The sequence below is a fragment of the Prionailurus bengalensis genome, chromosome D1 (assembly GCF_016509475.1).
Source record: "Prionailurus bengalensis isolate Pbe53 chromosome D1, Fcat_Pben_1.1_paternal_pri, whole genome shotgun sequence".
NCBI classification, from domain to species: domain Eukaryota; kingdom Metazoa; phylum Chordata; class Mammalia; order Carnivora; family Felidae; genus Prionailurus; species Prionailurus bengalensis.
The window spans coordinates 1720399-1737924 of NC_057346.1; the positions used below are offsets into that span (position 1 = coordinate 1720399).

The 17526-nt window shown below is 39.9% G+C and overlaps 1 protein-coding gene across 9 annotated transcripts in view; it reads left to right on the forward strand.

Annotated features, from left to right (window-relative positions):
• DYNC2H1 (dynein cytoplasmic 2 heavy chain 1) overlaps positions 1-17526 on the forward strand; it is a 347574-nt gene that overhangs the window by 126381 nt on the left and 203667 nt on the right. For all 9 annotated transcript variants that reach the window (XM_043579193.1, XM_043579184.1, XM_043579187.1 and 6 more), the window contains exons 61-63: positions 210-336; positions 9784-9925; positions 10484-10593. In XM_043579193.1, the coding sequence (XP_043435128.1) occupies positions 210-336; positions 9784-9925; positions 10484-10593 (379 nt within the window). The remainder of the gene's footprint in view (positions 1-209; positions 337-9783; positions 9926-10483; positions 10594-17526) is intronic.

Here is a 17526-nt window from a genome sequence, read left to right on the forward strand (position 1 = left end):
ATTGGCCTGCAAGCAGCAGGACGTCACGGCCCTGTAAGAGCCGGGCTTCAGTTCTCCCGGTTCGTGTTAATGATACTTCAAACACAAATATTGGCAGTATTATCGTTAATTAAATTCTTATATAAAAGCTCACTTTAGTATCTAAGGATAATGTAGTCAAATCTCTCTTAAACCCCTTGGCCTTTAATTAAATTTTAATGTTTTCCTAGATTTCAGAGCAGGACTTCAGAAGCCGCCAAGCTAGAAGCTGAAGTGAGCAGAGCGCAGGAAACAATTAAAGCCGCAGAAGTGCTAATTAATCAGCTTGACCGAGAGCACAAAAGATGGAACGCACAGGTTTGTCTGAGAGAGACAGAGGTCAGAAAGAGGCTTCCTTTATTTATTTTTTTTTTTATTATTTTTTTTTTTCAACGTTTATTTATTTTTGGGACAGAGAGAGACAGAGCATGAACGGGGGAGGGGCAGAGAGAGAGGGAGACACAGAATGGGAAACAGGCTCCAGGCTCTGAGCCATCAGCCCAGAGCCTGACGCGGGGCTCGAACTCACGGACCGCGAGATCGTGACCTGGCTGAAGTCGGACGCTTAACCGACTGCGCCACCCAGGCACCCCAAGAGGCTTCCTTTAAAACACAGAAGAATCTGTAATGTATTTGTTAGAAAAAGAAAAAAAGGGGCGAAATATCCCTCAACTTTCCACTAGGTTAGGATAAATGACCTAGATTTTAATGGCCATTGTGTGAGTTGATTTTTAAGCAGAATGTTTTTATGTGAGTGGGTTTTGGACATTGTGGCCTGTTCCTCTTCCAGTTGCATATGTTACGGAGGGAAAGGCAGGGGTGACGACTTGAGGGGAAATGTCGTGGTTCTCTCCAGAGATTACCCTGAACTTCACCTTCCAGGACAGCAAGCTCAGGATTTGACAGTGCTGGCCACTGATTTCTTCTACAAATAATCTGTTATTTTGACTTTGTTACCGTGTTGTCTCATTTTTTTTGGTTGATAGGTTCGTTTTTCTTAAACCAGTTAGATCCCTCCCTACGGGATTCCCTCCTGTGCTCACCCTGGAGTATTTGAGTGCCTCAGCATTCCCTTCCTCAGCCCCTGTCCCTGCACCTGTTCTGGGCTTGTCTCGTCTAGTCTCAGTAATGTCCTCCATGCCATGGTGGTGACCAAAGCTGTATTTCCAGACTGCTGAGTTGTTAGGGGTTTGTTTTTTGTTTTTTTGTTTTGGTTCAGCCTTCATTTTCATTTTATTTTTAGTTATTTTCTTACTGAATTACAGTTGACTTACAATATTATATTAGTTTCAGGTGTTCAACGTAGCGATTCAACATTTATGTACATTACAAAATGTCTAGTTACCATCTGTCACCACACAATTATTACAGTCTTACGGACTACGTTCCCTATGTTGTATATCACATCCCCATGACTTACTTATTTTCTAGCTGCGAGTTTGTACCTCTTAATCTCCTTCATGTCTGGCAACCACCAGTTCTGTGTATTCATGAGTCTGTTTCTGTTTTTTTCTTTGTATGTTTGTTTGTTTGTTTGTTTTTTAGATTCCACATGTAAGTGAAATCCCATGGAATTTGTTTTCTTTGAGTTATTTCACTTAGCATAATACTCTTAGGCCCCACCCATGTTGTCACAAATGGGCAGAGTTCATTCTTTTTTTAAGATTTTTTTCCATTCTTTTTTTTTTTTTTTAATTTTTTTTTTTCAACGTTTATTTATTTTTGGGACAGAGAGAGACAGAGCATGAACAGGGGAGGGGCAGAGAGAGAGGGAGACACAGAATCGGAAACAGGCTCCAGGCTCTGAGCCATCAGCCCAGAGCCCGACGCGGGGCTCGAACTCACGGACCACGAGATCGTGACCTGGCTGAAGCCGGACGCTTAACCGACTGCGCCACTCAGGCGCCCCTCCATTCTTTTTTTATGGCTGCATAATACTCTCTTGTGTGTGCATGTGTGTGTATCTTCTTTATTCATTCTCTTTTTTTATAGTAAGTTTTTAATTTTAATTTCAGTGTGGTTAACATACAATGTTATATTAGTTTCAGGAATGCAGTACAGTAATTCAGCAGTTCTGTACATCATCATTCAGTGCTTGTCATGAGGAGTGTACTCCCAGTCCCCTTCACCTATTTCCCCCATGGCCCTGTCTACCTCCTTTCTCATATGCTTTGTTTTGTTTTGTTTTGTTTTCTTTTTTCTTTTTTATTTTTTTTTTAATTTTTTTTAACGTTTTATTTATTTTTGGGACAGAGAGAGACAGAGCATGAACGGGGGAGGGGCAGAGAGAGAGGGAGACACAGAATCGGAAACAGGCTCCAGGCTCTGAGCTGTCAGCAGAGAGCCTGATGCAGGGCTTGAACCCACAGACCGCAAGATCATGACCTGAGCTGAAGTCGGCTGCTTAACCGACTGAGCCACCCAGGCACCCCTCATATGCTTTGTTTTAAATGAGTTCCCTCAGTTAAAGTTACTGGTTTTTTTCAACAAGAACATGTTTTACTTGGAGTACACTTCAGAATATATGGTTCTAAAAGATGCATATAAAACATTCCATCCATGAAAAATAGAATACACATTTTCTTTGAGTATATACAGAGGAATCCCCCTGGTTGAATCACATAAAAAGAGACATAAGAAATACTACAAACTTGGGGCGCCTGGGTGGCGCAGTCGGTTAAGCGTCCGACTTCAGCCAGGTCACGATCTCGCAGTCCGTGAGTTCGAGCCCCGCGTCAGGCTCTGGGCTGATAGCTCGGAGGCTGGAGCCTGTTTCCGATTCTGTGTCTCCCTCTCTCTCTGCCCCTCCCCCGTTCATGCTCTGTTTCTCTCTGTCCCCAAAATAAATAAAAAAAAAAACATTGAAAAAAAAAAATTAAAAAATAAAGAAATACTACAAACTTAAGAAGACTGAAATCCTACCAAGTATATTTTCCAACCACAATTGGACAAAACTGAAGATCAATAACAAAACAAAGCTGGAAAGTCTACAGCGTAAATATTAAATATTTACGATGTAAGTATTAAATGATAACACTGTTGCACAGGCAGTGGGCCAAATAAATCAAGCGGCAAATCAAAATATGTGTCAAAGCAAAAAAACCAATATTCCAAAACCTATGAGATGCCACAAAAGCAGATGTTAAAGTGAAATTTACACTATAACTGCTTGTATTAAGAAAAAGTTCAAGTAAACAACCTTATACCACAAGGAACTAGAAAAAGAAGAAAATTAACTGAAATTTACTGGAGGAAGGAAGTAACACAGAAAAATCAGAAATAAATATAATAGTGACCTGAATAGACAATAACATACAACATTGAAAGCAATGACCAATTTTTCCAAAAAATAAAAATTAAAAACAGAATGAAACTTTATTTAGGAATCAGAAATCTCCCAGCATAGAAATGTCCAAGACCACATGGTTTCATTGGTGAATTGTACCAAACATTTGAAAAAAAATTAATGACAATCTTTATCAAAATATTACAAATAATGGAATAGAGGGAATACATTCAGTCATTTCATGAGGCCAGTGCAGGATAAAAACAATACAATATCAAAGTCGAATTTGTATGCCGTAAGTATTGCCAGTCTGACTTTCTTTTGACATCCATTTGTGTGATAAATATTTCTCCACATCCTTACTTTCCATCTGCAAGTGTCTTTAGGTCTAAAGTGAGTCTCTTGTAGGCAACATATAGATAGGTCTTTTTTTTTTTTTTTTTTTTAATCCATTCTGACACCCTGTGTCTTTGATTGGAGTGTTTAGTCCATTTACATCCAGAGTAATTATTGATAGATACATGTTTATTACCATTTTGTTACTTGTCTTGTCATTGTCTCTGGAGATTTTCTGTGTTCCTTTGTTGTCTCTGTCACTTTTGGTTTTTCCTTCCCACTCAGAGTCCCCTCTAGTATTTCTTAGAGGGCTGGTATAGGTCATGACCTCCTTTAGTTTTTGTTTGTCTGGGAAACTCTTTATCTCTCCTTCTATTCTGAAAGATAGCTTTACTGTATAGAGCATTCTTGGCTGTGGATTTTCCCCATTATGCACTTCGAATATATCATGCCACTCCCTTCTGTCTTCCCCAGTTTCTGTTGAGAAATCTCCAGCTAGGCTTATGGGTCTTCCCTTTTAACTTAAGGGCTTCTTCTGTCTTGCTGCTTTTAAGATTTTTTTTTTCTTTACCACTATAGTTTGCAAATTTAATTAGAATATGTTTTGGTGTTGGCCTGCTTTTATTGATTTTTATGGGAGTTTTTACTGCCTCCTGGATCTGGGTGTCTGTTTTCTTCTCCAGATTAGGGACATTTTCTGCTATTATTTCTCGAAATAAATTTTCTGTCCCCTTCTCTCTCTCTTCTGGGACTCCTATAATATGAGTGCCATTATATTTGATGGAGTCACTGAGTTCCCTAAGTCTGTTTTACTATTCGGTAATTCTTCTTTCTTTTGTTCAGCTTCATTATTTTACATTATTTCATCTTATAGGTCATTAATTCATTCCTCTGCTTCTTCCAGCCTGTGTTCATTGCATGAAGTCTATTTCCAGCCTCATTTATTGCATTCTGCGTCTCTACTTCTTTTTTAATTTTCTTACCTCCGTGGTAAGTGTCTCCCTAATTTCTTCTATTCTTCTCTCAAGTCCAGTGACTATCCTTAGGATTGTTGCTTTAAATTCTTCATCTGGCATGTTACTTCTGTCTGTTTCTGTCAGATAGCTGGCTATGGCCTTATCTTGTTCTTTCATGTGGGATAAATTCCTCCATATTGGTATTATGTCTAAGTCTTTGCCTTATTCTGTGTGTCAGAAAAGTATATATCCTGCTCTTGAAGGCAATGGCCTTATGAAGAAAGGTCATGTAGTCCCCAGGGCCTGGCACTTAAGAAATTGTCTTCAGAATGTGCTGCGTGTGCTCTGCTGTTGTGTTTTGGCTGCTCTGTCCTTCAGGCCAGTCATCTGCAGATGCTCTCCTAGCCTGCTGTGGTCAGTGTTTGGTCCGTGGCCTGAATGTGGAGAGTTTTAACTATGCTTGCTCTGTTCTGCTTATGAAATGAGACCTGCGACCACCTCCACCAGAACTGAAGCCCTGTAGAACACTCTGGTTTGGAGACATGGTGTGGGTGGGGGTTTCTGTTTGTCTCTGAGGAAGGGGCCCCCCACACTGAGATTGAGGGAAACTGGTGTGGGCGCTGTGCTGTTTACCGCAGGTGGCCCTCTGTCGATGCTGAGAAGCAGGGGAGGGAAGGCCACCAGCTAGCTCCTTTGTCCCCTGGGAGGGAGAGGTGTCTCCCAGAATGCTGCCTCACAGGGAAGTCCTGTGTGCCCCAGGCATTTTTCAGATCCTGTTTCCATGCTGTCCGCCTCCAGGTTGTTTGCCTGCCTTCTCCCCAGGTAACTCTTACGGGCTTCATCCCAGCCAGGCCCTCTGACCTTTGAAACTACAGGCTTTAAACCCTGATGGTGGCAAGAACTCATGAAAATCTGCCCCTCTTGTTTTCCAAGCCACTGGCTTTGTGGAATCGTTCTCCTTGTGCATTCCCCTGTGTGTGCCTCTCTCTCTCTCTCTGTTTGATTACTATAGGTTAATGTTATACAATGAAATCTAGGATGGTGAGATCTCCATGGCTCCTTCCTGTCCACAGCACCTGCAGTCCGTTTCTCCCCCAAACCACGTCTCCACACTTTATACTTTCTTCATTGTGGCTTCTTCTCTGCTTTTGGTTGTTGGGTTGTTCTGTTAGTCTTCAGGTCGATTTTTGAGTATTTAAGATGATTTGATAGTTATCTAGTTGTGTTTGAGGCACAAGATGAGCCTGGGTTCCTCCTACTCCACTGCCATCTTTGATCACTTCTTTATCCATTCATCTTCTTTTTTTTTTTTTAAAGTTTATTTATTTTTGAGAGAGGGAGAGACAGAGCACGAGCAGGGGAGGGCCAGAGAGAGAGGGAGAGACAATCTGAAGCAGGCCTCAAACTCTGAGCTGTCAGCACAGAGCCCATTGTGGGGCTTGAACCCATGAACTCTGAGATCATGACCTGAGCCGTGGTCGGATGCTCAACCGACTGAGCCACCCAGGTGCCCATATCCATTCATCTTCTTTATCCATCTATTGATAGACACTTAGGTTGCTTCCATATCTTGGCTACTGTATATAATGCTGCAATGAACCTAGGGATTCATTTATCTTTTAAAGTAGTGTTTTTGTTTTCTTTGGGTAAATACCAGAAGTGGGATTATTGGACCATATGGTATTTCTCTTTTTAATTTTATGAGGAATTTCCATACTGTTCTCCACAGTGGCTGCACCATATATAGTCCCACCAAGAATGCACGAGGATTCCTTTCTCTTTACATTGCCAACAGTTGTTATTACTTGCCTTTTGTTACTAACCATTCTAACAGGTGTGAGGTTAGATCTCATGTGCTTTTGATTTGCATTTCCCTGATGAGTGATGTTGAGCATCTTTTCATGTGTTTGTTGGCCATTTGGATGTCTTTTTTTGGGGAAATGTCTTTTTAGGTCTTCTGCCCATTTTTAAATTGGATTATTAGGATTTTTTTAGTATTGAGTTGTATTAATTCTTTAGGTATTTTGGATGCTAACACCTTATTGGCTGTGTCATTTGCAGATATCTTTTCCCATTCAGCCTTTGTCTATTGTTGATGGTTTCTTTGCTGTATAAAAGCAGTTTAGTTTCATGTAGTGCCATTAGTTTATTTTTGCTTTTGTTTCCCTCACCCGAGGAAACATATCTAGCAAAATGTTGCTATGGTTGACATCCAAGAGATTACTGCCTGTTTGCTTCTAGGAGTTTTATGGTTTCATGTCTCCTGTTTAGGTCTTTAATGCACTTTATTTTGGGGTATGATGTTAGAAAGTGGTCCAGTTTTATTCTTTTGCATTTAGCTCTTCAGCTTCCCCAGCATCGTTTACTCATTGTATATTCTTGCCTCCTTTGTCATAAATTAATTTGTGATATATGTGATATACGTGTGGGTTTATTTCTGATCTCTGTGTTCTCTTCCATTGATTTGTGTGCATATTATTTTGCCAGTATCATACTGTTTGATTACTATAGGTTAATGTTATACAATGAAATCTAGGATGGTGAGATCTCCAGCTTTGTTTTTCTCAAGATTGCTTTGGTGATTGAAGGTTTTTTGTGGGTCCTTAGCAATTTTAGGATTATTTGTTCTAGTTCTGTGAAAGATGCTATTAGTATTTTGATAGGGATTGCACTGAATCTGTAGATTGCTTTGGGTAGTATAGACATTTCAACGATAATAATTTTTCCAGTTAGTGGGTATGGTATATCTTCTCATTGGTGTCATCTTCAATTTCTTTCATCAGTGTCTTACAGTGTAGGGCTTTTACTTCCTTGGTTAAATTTATTTCTAGGTATTTTTTTTTTTAGTATAATTGTAAATGGGATTGTTTTCCTGATTTCTCTTTTTGCTACCTCATTATTAGTATACAGAAATACAGAAGGTTTCTGTACATTAATTTTGTATCCTGCAACATTATTGAATTCGTTTATCAGATTTAATAATTTTTTGGTGGAGTCTTTAGGGTTTTCTATGTATAGTATGTCATCTGCAAATAGTGCAAATTTTACTTCTTCCTTACCATTTTGGATGGCTTTTATGTATTTTTTTCTTGTCTGATTGCTGTGGCTAGAACTTCTAATACTATATTGAATCTAAGTGTTGAGAGTGGGCATCCTTGTCTTCTTCCTGGTCGTAGAGGAAAAGCTTTCAGTTTTTCACCCTTGTGTATGATGTTGGCTCTGTGTTTTCATTAACGGCTTTATTTATCTTGAGGTATGTTCTCTCTAAACCCACTTTGTTAACGTTTTTATCATGAATGGGTGTTGTATTTTGTCAAATGATTTTTCTGTGTCTATTGCAATCATCCTGTAGCTTTTACCCTTCTTGTTAATATGTGTCACATTGATTTTCAAATATTGAAGCACTCTTGCATTACTGGAGTAAATCACATTTGAACATGGTAAGGGATTTTTTTAAGTTGTACTGTCGAATTTGTTTTGCTATTATTTTGAGAATTTTTGTGTCTTTGTTCATCAGAGATAGTGGCCTGTAGTTTTATTTATTTTTTTATTTATTGTTTGTTACGTTTTTGTCTGGTTTTGGTGTCAGGGTAATGCTGGCCTCCTAGAATGAATTTGGATGCTTTCCTTCCTCTCTATTTTTTTGAAATACTTTGAGATGAGCAGTCTATTTTTGTTTGTTTTTTTATAATTTCTTATTTGAGTATAGTTGACCTACAATGTTAAGTTGGTTTCAGGTATACAGCATAGTGATTCAACAGCTCTACACATTACGCTGTGCTCAGCACATGTGCAGCTACATTTGTCACCATGCAGTGCAATCACAATATCATTGACTATGATTCCCTGTGTTGTGCCATTTATTCTCATGAATTATTCCTTCCCTAACTGGAATCCTGTATCTCCTGCCCCCCATTCACCCATTCTGTCCATCCCCTAAATCATCAGTTTGTTCTCTGTGTTTATGGGACTGAATCTGCTTTTCGTCTATTCATTTGTTTTTTAGATGCCACATATAAGTGAAATCATACAGTATTTCTGTTTCTCCTACTGACTTATTTCACTTAGCATAATATGAGAAAAATAGGTATTAACTCTTAGATGTTCGGTAGAATTTACCTGTGAAGCCATGAAGTCCTGGACTTTTGTTTGTTGAGAATTTTTTTTTTTAACATCAGTTTATTTTTGAGAGAGAGCAAGAGCATGAGCAGGGGAGATGCAGAGAGAGGGACAGAGGATCCAAAGCAGGCTCCAGCCTCTGCGATGACCAGAGAGAGCCTGATGTGGAGCTTGAACTCACACAGAGACACGAGATCATGACCTGAGCCAAAGTCTGTTGCTTAACCCACTGAGCCACCCAGGTGCCCTTGGTAGCAGTTTTTTGATTAATGATCGTGTTTAACTACGAGTAATCTCTCTGTTAGATTTCCTTGTTTGCTTGTCATGTCCACTTGCAAATATCCTTCAAATTTGTCTTCTGTCTTTAGTGCCAGTTTGTTTGTTTATTTATTTACCTAAATTCTCCTCTAACTTGTCCCCCTCCTATCTGACCCTTAAATTGGTTGGTTCCTCATTTGTCAGCTGAATAATCTTTGTAAACCCAGTCTCATTCTATCCCTGTCTGCCCTGTTTGAACACTTGCAGTGGTTCATTACCGCCCCGGGTTATAGCAGAAGCTCCATTGTGTGCATGGCCAGCCCGCTCTGCCTCTCTCTTTCCACCTTTTCTGCATTGCTACTCTGCCTGCTCACATCTATGCTGCAGTCACACTGTGCTTTTAACTAAGGCATCTCCATGCATTTTTAAAATTTTGTTTTGTACCTTTGCTCTTACTCTGTGTACTTAGTTGTAGTTTCCAAAGTGATGCTAATTCACAGTTTTTAACTGTAATTGGGATAAAATTTCTGCTTCATAGGAACCATTATGAACTTTCAATGACAAAATATGTTCATCTCTACAAATAATGTTGGTATTTCATACATTTTAAAAATTTCAGCAGGGTCTGAGATCTTGTGGCTATTTTTACATTTTCACAATTGCATGCACAACAGGGGTTATTACTTTAAACCGGCAACTGATTTTTTTTTCTACAGTCAAAACTCTAATTTATGAAGCTGTCATGCTTTTCACGTTTTAGAACATATCCATCCCCCCATCCCCGCCCCTGCTCTCTCTCTTCTTGTGCAGGTTGCAGAGATAACAGAGGAATTAGCTACTCTTCCTAAGAGGGCTCAGCTGGCTGCCGCCTTCATTACCTATCTTTCTGCTGCTCCTGAGGGTCTGAGAAAAACCTGCTTGGAAGAATGGACCAAGTCAGCTTGTCTTGAAAGTTTGTACTTAGTCATTCATATTTTGAAATTTCAATATATTAAAACTGTATTTTTTGATAAATGAGGAAAATGTTCTATAAGCTAAAAGAAACCAAATCTACTTCAGATTTGCTCAATTCTACAATTGTTCTCTGAATTGTTTTGTTACAATGATCTTACATTCCTGAAATGACTCTCTGAAACTGAGAGCTTGGGGTATTTTTGGTAATGTATGAATGCATTTAAATATTTTAATACTTTGATTTTCACAATAATTGCATATCATAAAATGGGATGTAGGAATTCCAACATTCCTTGTGACTTTTGTGGTTTTCACAAATTATTATAGTTGTGAAACGTTTATTAAATATACAAGAAATATAATTTAACTGACTTTCATTCCTTTGTACTTTTTGTTTTAAACTCCTCCACTGCCACCCTTAGCTTTTGGTGCTAAAGTGGGAGGAATGGATTAAGGATAATTCTGTGACTTTTGTTTTAGTGTATTTTAAATAGTTTTGTTCCCTTTCCTTTGTCAAGTCCATGATCACTGTAGTGAGATACTAATATCTTTTCAGAATTTGATCTAAGGAGATTTCTTTGTACTGAAAGTGAGCAGTTAATTTGGAAAAGTGAAGGCCTACCATCAGATGACCTTTCCATAGAAAACGCTCTTGTTATCTTACAGGTAAGTAATCAATTTTAATTTCTCATTAGAATTATTCCTTCAGAAGCTCGCCCCAGGAAGTGCCTTGTTCAAGTTCTTAGGCTTTCAGTTTTTTTTTTCGTAACCTTAAAGTGAAGGTATTTTGGTAATGAAAATCCTCTTAGGATTCAGTTGGTGAATCTATAATTTTCGGTATAATTTAATTTTTATCTTAATAGAGTGTATAAAGTGGTATTATCTTGATGACAAAAAGTTCTAAATTGAACTCCCTAATTGTAATAGAAATAATTTAGGGGTACCCAGTTCACCTGGTTATATAGTTTCCGCATCTACAGTATGATTTTCCATTTTTATTTTGTTTTGCAAAACAAAGTTATACAAAGTGAAGATAAGATAAGTTTTGGGTTATAAGAGATGGTGATATGCATTTTTTGAAAATCATTCTTTCAGATAATGTATATATTTTTTTTCTTCAATATATGAAATTTATTGTCAAATTGGTTTTCATACAACACCCAGTGCTCATCCCAAAAGGTGCCCTCCTCAATACCCATCACCCACCCTCCCCTCCCTCCCACCCCCCATCAACCCTCAGTTTGTTCTCAGTTTTTAACAGTCTCCTATGCTTTGGCTCTCTCCCCCTCTAACCTCTTTTTTTTTTTTTTTCCTTCCCCTCCCCCATGGGTTTCTGTTAAGTTTCTCAGGATCCACATAAGAGTGAAACCATATGGTATCTGTCTTTCTCTGTATGGCTTATTTCACTTAGCATCACACTCTCCAGTTCCATCCACATTGCTACAAAGGGCCATATTTCATTCTTTCTCATTGACATGTAGTACTCCATTGTGTATATAAACCACAATTTCTTTATCCATTCATCAGTGGATGGACATATTTAGGCTCTTTCCATAATTTGGCTATTGTCGAGAGTGCTGCTATAAACATTGGGGTACAAGTGCCCCTATGCATCAGTACTCCTGTATCCCTTGGGTAAATTCCTAGCAGTACTACTGCTGGGTCATAGGGTAGGTCTATTTTTAATTTTTTGAGGAACCTCCACACTGTTTTCCAGAGTGGCTGCCCCAGTTTGCATTCCCACCAACAGTGCACGAGGGTTCCCGTTTCTCCACATCCTCTCCAGCATCTATGGTCTCCTGGTTTGCTCATTTTGGCCACTCTGACTGGCGTGAGGTGATATCTGAGTGTGGTTTTGATTTGTATTTCCCTGATGAGGAGTGATGTTGAGCATCTTTTCATGTGCCTGTTGGCCATCTGGATGTCTTCTTTAGAGAAGTGTCTATTCATGTTTTCTGCCCATTTCTTCACAGGGTTATTCGTTTTTCGGGTGTGGAGTTTGGTGACCTCTTTATAGATTTTGGATACTAGCCCTTTGTCTGATATGTCATTTGCAAATATCTTTTCCCATTCTGTTGGTTGCCTTTTAGTTTTGTTGGTTGTTTCCTTTGCTGTGCAGAAGCTTTTTATCTTCATAAGGTCCCAGTCGTTCATCTTTGCTTTTAATTCCCTTGCCTTGGGGATGTGTCAAGGAAGAGATTGCTACGGCTGAGGTCAGAGAGGTCTTTTCCTGCTTTCTCCTCTAGGGTTTTGATGGTTTCCTGTCTCACATTCAGGTCCTTTATCCATTTTGAGTTTATTTTTGTGAATGGTGTGAGAAAGTGGTCTAGTTTCAATCTTCTGCATGTTGCTGTCCAGTTCTCCCAGCACCATTTGTTAAAGAGACTATCTTTTTTCCAATGGATGTTCTTTCCTGCTTTGTCAAAGATTAGTTGGCCATACGTTTGTGGGTCTAGTTCTGGGGTTTTTCTATTCCATTGGTCTATGTGTCTGTTTTTGTGCCAATACCATGCTGTCTTGATGATGACAGCTTTGTAGTAGAGGCTAAAGTTGGGGATTGTGATGCCTCTTGCTCTGGTCTTCTTCTTCAAAATTACTTTGGCTATTCGGGGCCTTTTGTGGTTCCATATGAATTTTAGGATTGCTTGTTCTAGTTTTGAGAAGAATGCTGGTGCAGTTTTGATTGGGATTGCATTGAATGTGTAGATAGCTTTGGGTAGTATTCACATTTTGACACTATTCTTCCAATCCATGAGAAGGGAATGTCTTTCCATTTCTTTATATCTTCCTCAATTTCCTTCACAAGCTTTCTATAGTTTTCAGCATACAGATTTTTTTACATCTTTGGTTAGATTTATCCGTAGGTATTTTATGCTTTTTGGTGCAGTTGTGAATGGGATCAGTTTCTTTATTTGTCTTTCTGTTGCTTCATTGTTAGTGTATAAGAATGCAACTGATTTCTGTACATTGATTTTGTATCCTGCAACTTTGCTGAATTCATGTATCAGTTCTAGCAGACTTTTGGTGGAGTCTGTCGGATTTCCCATGTATAACATCATGTCATCTGCAAAAAGTGAAAGCTTGACTTCATCTTTGCAAATTTTGATGCTTTGATTTCCTTTTGTTGTCTGATTGCTGATGCTAGCACTTCCAATACTATGTTAAACAACAGCGGTGAGAGTGGACATCCCTGTCGTGTTCCTGAACTCAAGGAAAAAGCTCTCAGTTTTTCCCCATTGAGGATGATGTTAGCTGTGGGCTTTTCATAAATGGCTTTTATGATGTTTAAGTATGTTCCTTCTATCCTGACTTTCTGAAGGGTTTTTGTTAAGAAAGGGTGCTGAATTTTGTCAAATGCCTTTTCTGAATCGATTGACAGGATCATATGGTTCTTATCTTTTCTTTTATTAATGTGATGTATCACGTTGATTGATTTGTGAATGTTGAACCAGCCCTGCAGGCCAGGAATGAATCCCACTTGATCATGGTGAATAATTCTTTTTATATGCTGTTGAATTCGATTTGCTAGTATCTTATTGAGAATTTTTGCATCCATATTCATCAGGGATATTGGCCTGTAGTTCTCTTTTTTTACTGGGTCTCTGTCTGGTTTAGGAATCAAAGTAACACTGGATTCATAGAATGAGTCTGGAAGTTTTCCTTCCCTTTCTATTTTTTGGAATAGCTTGAGAAGGATAGGTATTATCTCTGCTTTAAACGTCTGGTAGAACTCCCCTGGGAAGCCATCTGGTCCTGGACTCTTATTTGTTGGGAGATTTTTGATAACTGATTCCATTTCTTTGCTGAATATGGGTCTGTTCAAGCTTTCTATTTCCTCCTGATTGAGTTTTGGAAGCGTGTGGGTGTTTAGGAATTTGTCCATTTCTTCCAGGTTGTCCAATTTGTTGGCATATAATTTTTCATAGTATTCCCTGATAATTGCTTGTATCTCTGAGGGATTGGTTGTAATAATTCCATCTTCATTCATGATTTTATCTATTTGGGTCATTTCCCTTTTCTTTTTGAGAAGCCTGGCTAGAGTTTTATCAATTTTGTTTATTTTTTCAAAAAACCAACTCTTGGTTTCATTGATCTGCTCTCCAGTTTTTTTAGATTCTATATTGTTTATTTCTGGTCTGATATTTATTATTTCTCTTCTTCTGCTGGGTTTAGGCTGTCTTTGCTGCTCTGCTTCTATTTCCTTTAGGTGTGCTCTTAGATTGTGTATTGGGGATTTTTGTTGTTTCTTGAGATAGGCCTGGATTGCAATGTATTTTCCTCTCAGGACTGCCTTCGCTGCATCCCAAAGCTTTTGGATTGTTGTATTTTCATTTTCGTTTGTTTCCATATATTTTTTAATTTCTTCTCTAATTGCCTGGTTGACCCACTCATTCGTTAGTAGGGTGTTCTTTAACCTCCATGCTTTTGGAGGTCTTCCAGACTTTTTCCTGTGGTTGATTTCAAGCTTCATAGCATTGTGGTCTGAAAGTATGTGTGGTATGATTTCAGTTCTTATATACTTATGAAGGGCTGTTTTGTGACCCAGTATGTGATCTATCTTGGAGAATGTTCCATGTGCACTCGAGAAGAAAGTATATTCTGTTGCTTTGGGATGCAGAGTTCTAAATATATCTGTCAAGTCCATCTGGTCCAATGTATCGCTCAGGGCCCTTGTTTCTTTATTTTTTTTTTTTTTTTTTTTTTTTTTTTTTTTAATTTTTTTTTTTTTTTTTTCTTCAACGTTTTTTTTTTTATTTTATTTTTGGGACAGAGAGAGACAGAGCATGAACGGGGGAGGGGCAGAGAGAGAGGGAGACACAGAATTGGAAACAGGCTCCAGGCTCCGAGCCATCAGCCCAGAGCCTGACGCGGGGCTCGAACTCACGGACCGCAAGATCGTGACCTGGCTGAAGTCGGACGCTTAACCGACTGCGCCACCCAGGCGCCCCCCCTTGTTTCTTTATTGACCGTGCGTCTAGATGATCTATTCATTTCTGTAAGTGGAGTGTTAAAGTCCCCTGCAATTACCACATTCTTATCAATAAGGTTGCTTATGTTTATGAGTAATTGTTTTATATATTTTGGGGGCTCCCGTATTCAGCGCATAGACATTTATAATTGTTAGCTCTTCCTGATGGATAGACCCTGTAATTATTATATAATGCCCTTCTTCATCTCTTGTTACAGCCTTTAATTTAAAGTCTGGTTTGTCTGATATAAGTATGGCTACTCCAGCTTTCTTTTGGCTTCCAGTAGCATGATAAATAGTTCTCCATCCCCTCACTCTCAATCTGAAGGTGTCCTCAGGTCTAAAATGAGTCTCTTGTAGACAGCAAATAGATGGGTCTTGTTTTTTTTTATCCATTCTGATACCCTATGTCTTTTGCTTGGCGCATTTAGTCCATTTATATTCAGTGTTATTATAGAAAGATATGGGTTTAGAGTCATTGTGATGTCTGTATGTTTTATGCTTGTAGCGATGTCTCTGGTACTTTGTCTCACAGGATCCCCCTTAGGATCTCTTGTAGGGCTGGTTTAGTGGTGATGAATTCCTTCAGTTTTTGTTTGTTTGGGAAGACCTTTATCTCTCCTTCTATTTTAAATGACAGACTTTCTGGATAAAGGATTCTCAGCTGCATATTTTTTCTGTTAAACACATTGAAGATCTCCTGCCATTCCTTTCTGGCCTGCCAAGTTTCAGAAGAGAGATCGGTCACGAGTCTTATAGGTCTCCCTTTATATGTGAGGGCACGTCTATCCCTCGCTGCTTTCAGAATTTTCTCTTTATCCTTGTATTTTGCCAGTTTCACTATGGTATGTCGTGCAAAAGATCGATTCAAGTTACGTCTGAAGGGAGTTCTCTGTGCCTCTTGGATTTCAATGCCTTTTTCCTTGCCCAGTTCAGGGAAGTTCTCAGCTATTATTTCAAGTACACCTTCAGCACGTTTCCCTCTCTCTTCCTCCTCTGGAATACCAATTATGCATATATTATTTCTCTTTAGTGCATCACTTAGTTCTCTAATTTTCCCCTCATACTCCTGGATTTTTTTTATCTCTCTTTTTCTCAGCTTCCTCTTTTTCCATAATTTTATCTTCTAGTTCACCTATTCTCTCCTCTGCCTCTTCAATCCGAGCCGTGATCATTTCCATTTTATTTTGCAGCTCGTTTATAGCGTTTTTCAGCTCCTTCTGAGTATTCCTTAGTCCCTTGATCTCTGTAGCAAGAGATTCTCTGCTGTCCTCTATACTGTTTTCAAGCCCAGCGATTAATTTTATGACTATTATTCTAAATTCCCTTTCTGTTATATTGTTTAAATCCTTTTTGATCAGTTCATTAGCTGTTGTTATTTCCTGGAGATTCTTTTGAGGGGAATTCTTCCGTTTGGTCATTTTGGATAGTCCCTGGAGTGGTGCGGACCTGCAGGGCACTTCCCCTGTGCTGTGTTGAGTAACTTGCATTGGTGGGTGGGGTCGCAGTCAGACCTGATGTCTGCCCCCTGCCCACCGCTGGGGCCACAGTCAGACTGGTGTGTGCCTTCTCTTCCCCTCTCCTAGGGGCGGGTTTCACTGTGGGGTGATGTGGCCCATCTGGGCTACTTGCACACTGCCAGGCTTGTGGTGCTGGGGATCTGGCTTATTAGCTGGGGTGGATAGGCAAGGTGCACAGGGGCGGGAGGGGCAGGCTTAGCTCGATTCTCCTTCAGAGATCTGCTTTGGGAGGGGCCCTGCGGCACCGGGAGAGAGTCAGACCTGCCGGAGGGATGGATCCTCAGAAGCACAGCGTTGGGTGTTTGCGGGGTGCAAGCAAGTTCCCTGGCAGGAACTGGTTCCCTTTGGAATGTTGGCTGGGGGATGGGCGAGGGAGATGGCGCTGGTGAGCGCCTTTGTTCCCCACCAAACTGAGCTCTGTTGTCCGGGGCTCAACAACTCTCCCTCCCGTTGTCCTCCAGCCCTCCCGTTCTCCGAGCAGAGCTGTTAACTTATAACCTTCCAGATGTCAAGTCCTGCTTGCTATCGGAACACTCCGTCCAGCCCCTCCGCTTTTGCCAGCCAGACTCGGGGGCTCTGCTTGGCCGGCGGGCCGCCCCTCTGTCCCAGCTCCCTCCCGCCAGTCCATGGAGCACACTCCGCCTCTCCGCCCTTCCTACCCTCTTACGTGGGCCTCTCGTCTGCGCTTGGCTCCGGAGACTCCGTTCTGCTAATCCTCTGGCAGTTTTCTGGGTTATTTAGGCAGGTGTAGGTGGAATCTAAGTGGTCAGCAGGACGCGCGGTGAGCCCAGCGTCCTCCTACGCCACCATCTTCCCTTGTCTCAATGTATATTTCTCAATAGTCATTGCTTAAACATTAAAGTATTACAACCTTATTAGCAGTGAATGTGAAAATCACATTCCAACTAATGTATACAAACTGATAGTTTCTTCAAATGAAGTATGAAGTTTGCCACTAACTTGGTTTGCCTTTGTATTAGGTAACAGATGATTGGAAGATACTTTTTCCCCTCAGTGATAGGTTTCTGTCTGTTGTTTATATTGCAATAGCATCCTCTCTAACACCAGTTTTCTCTTTCCTCTCTGCCCTGTTCTCTGCCCACACACTGT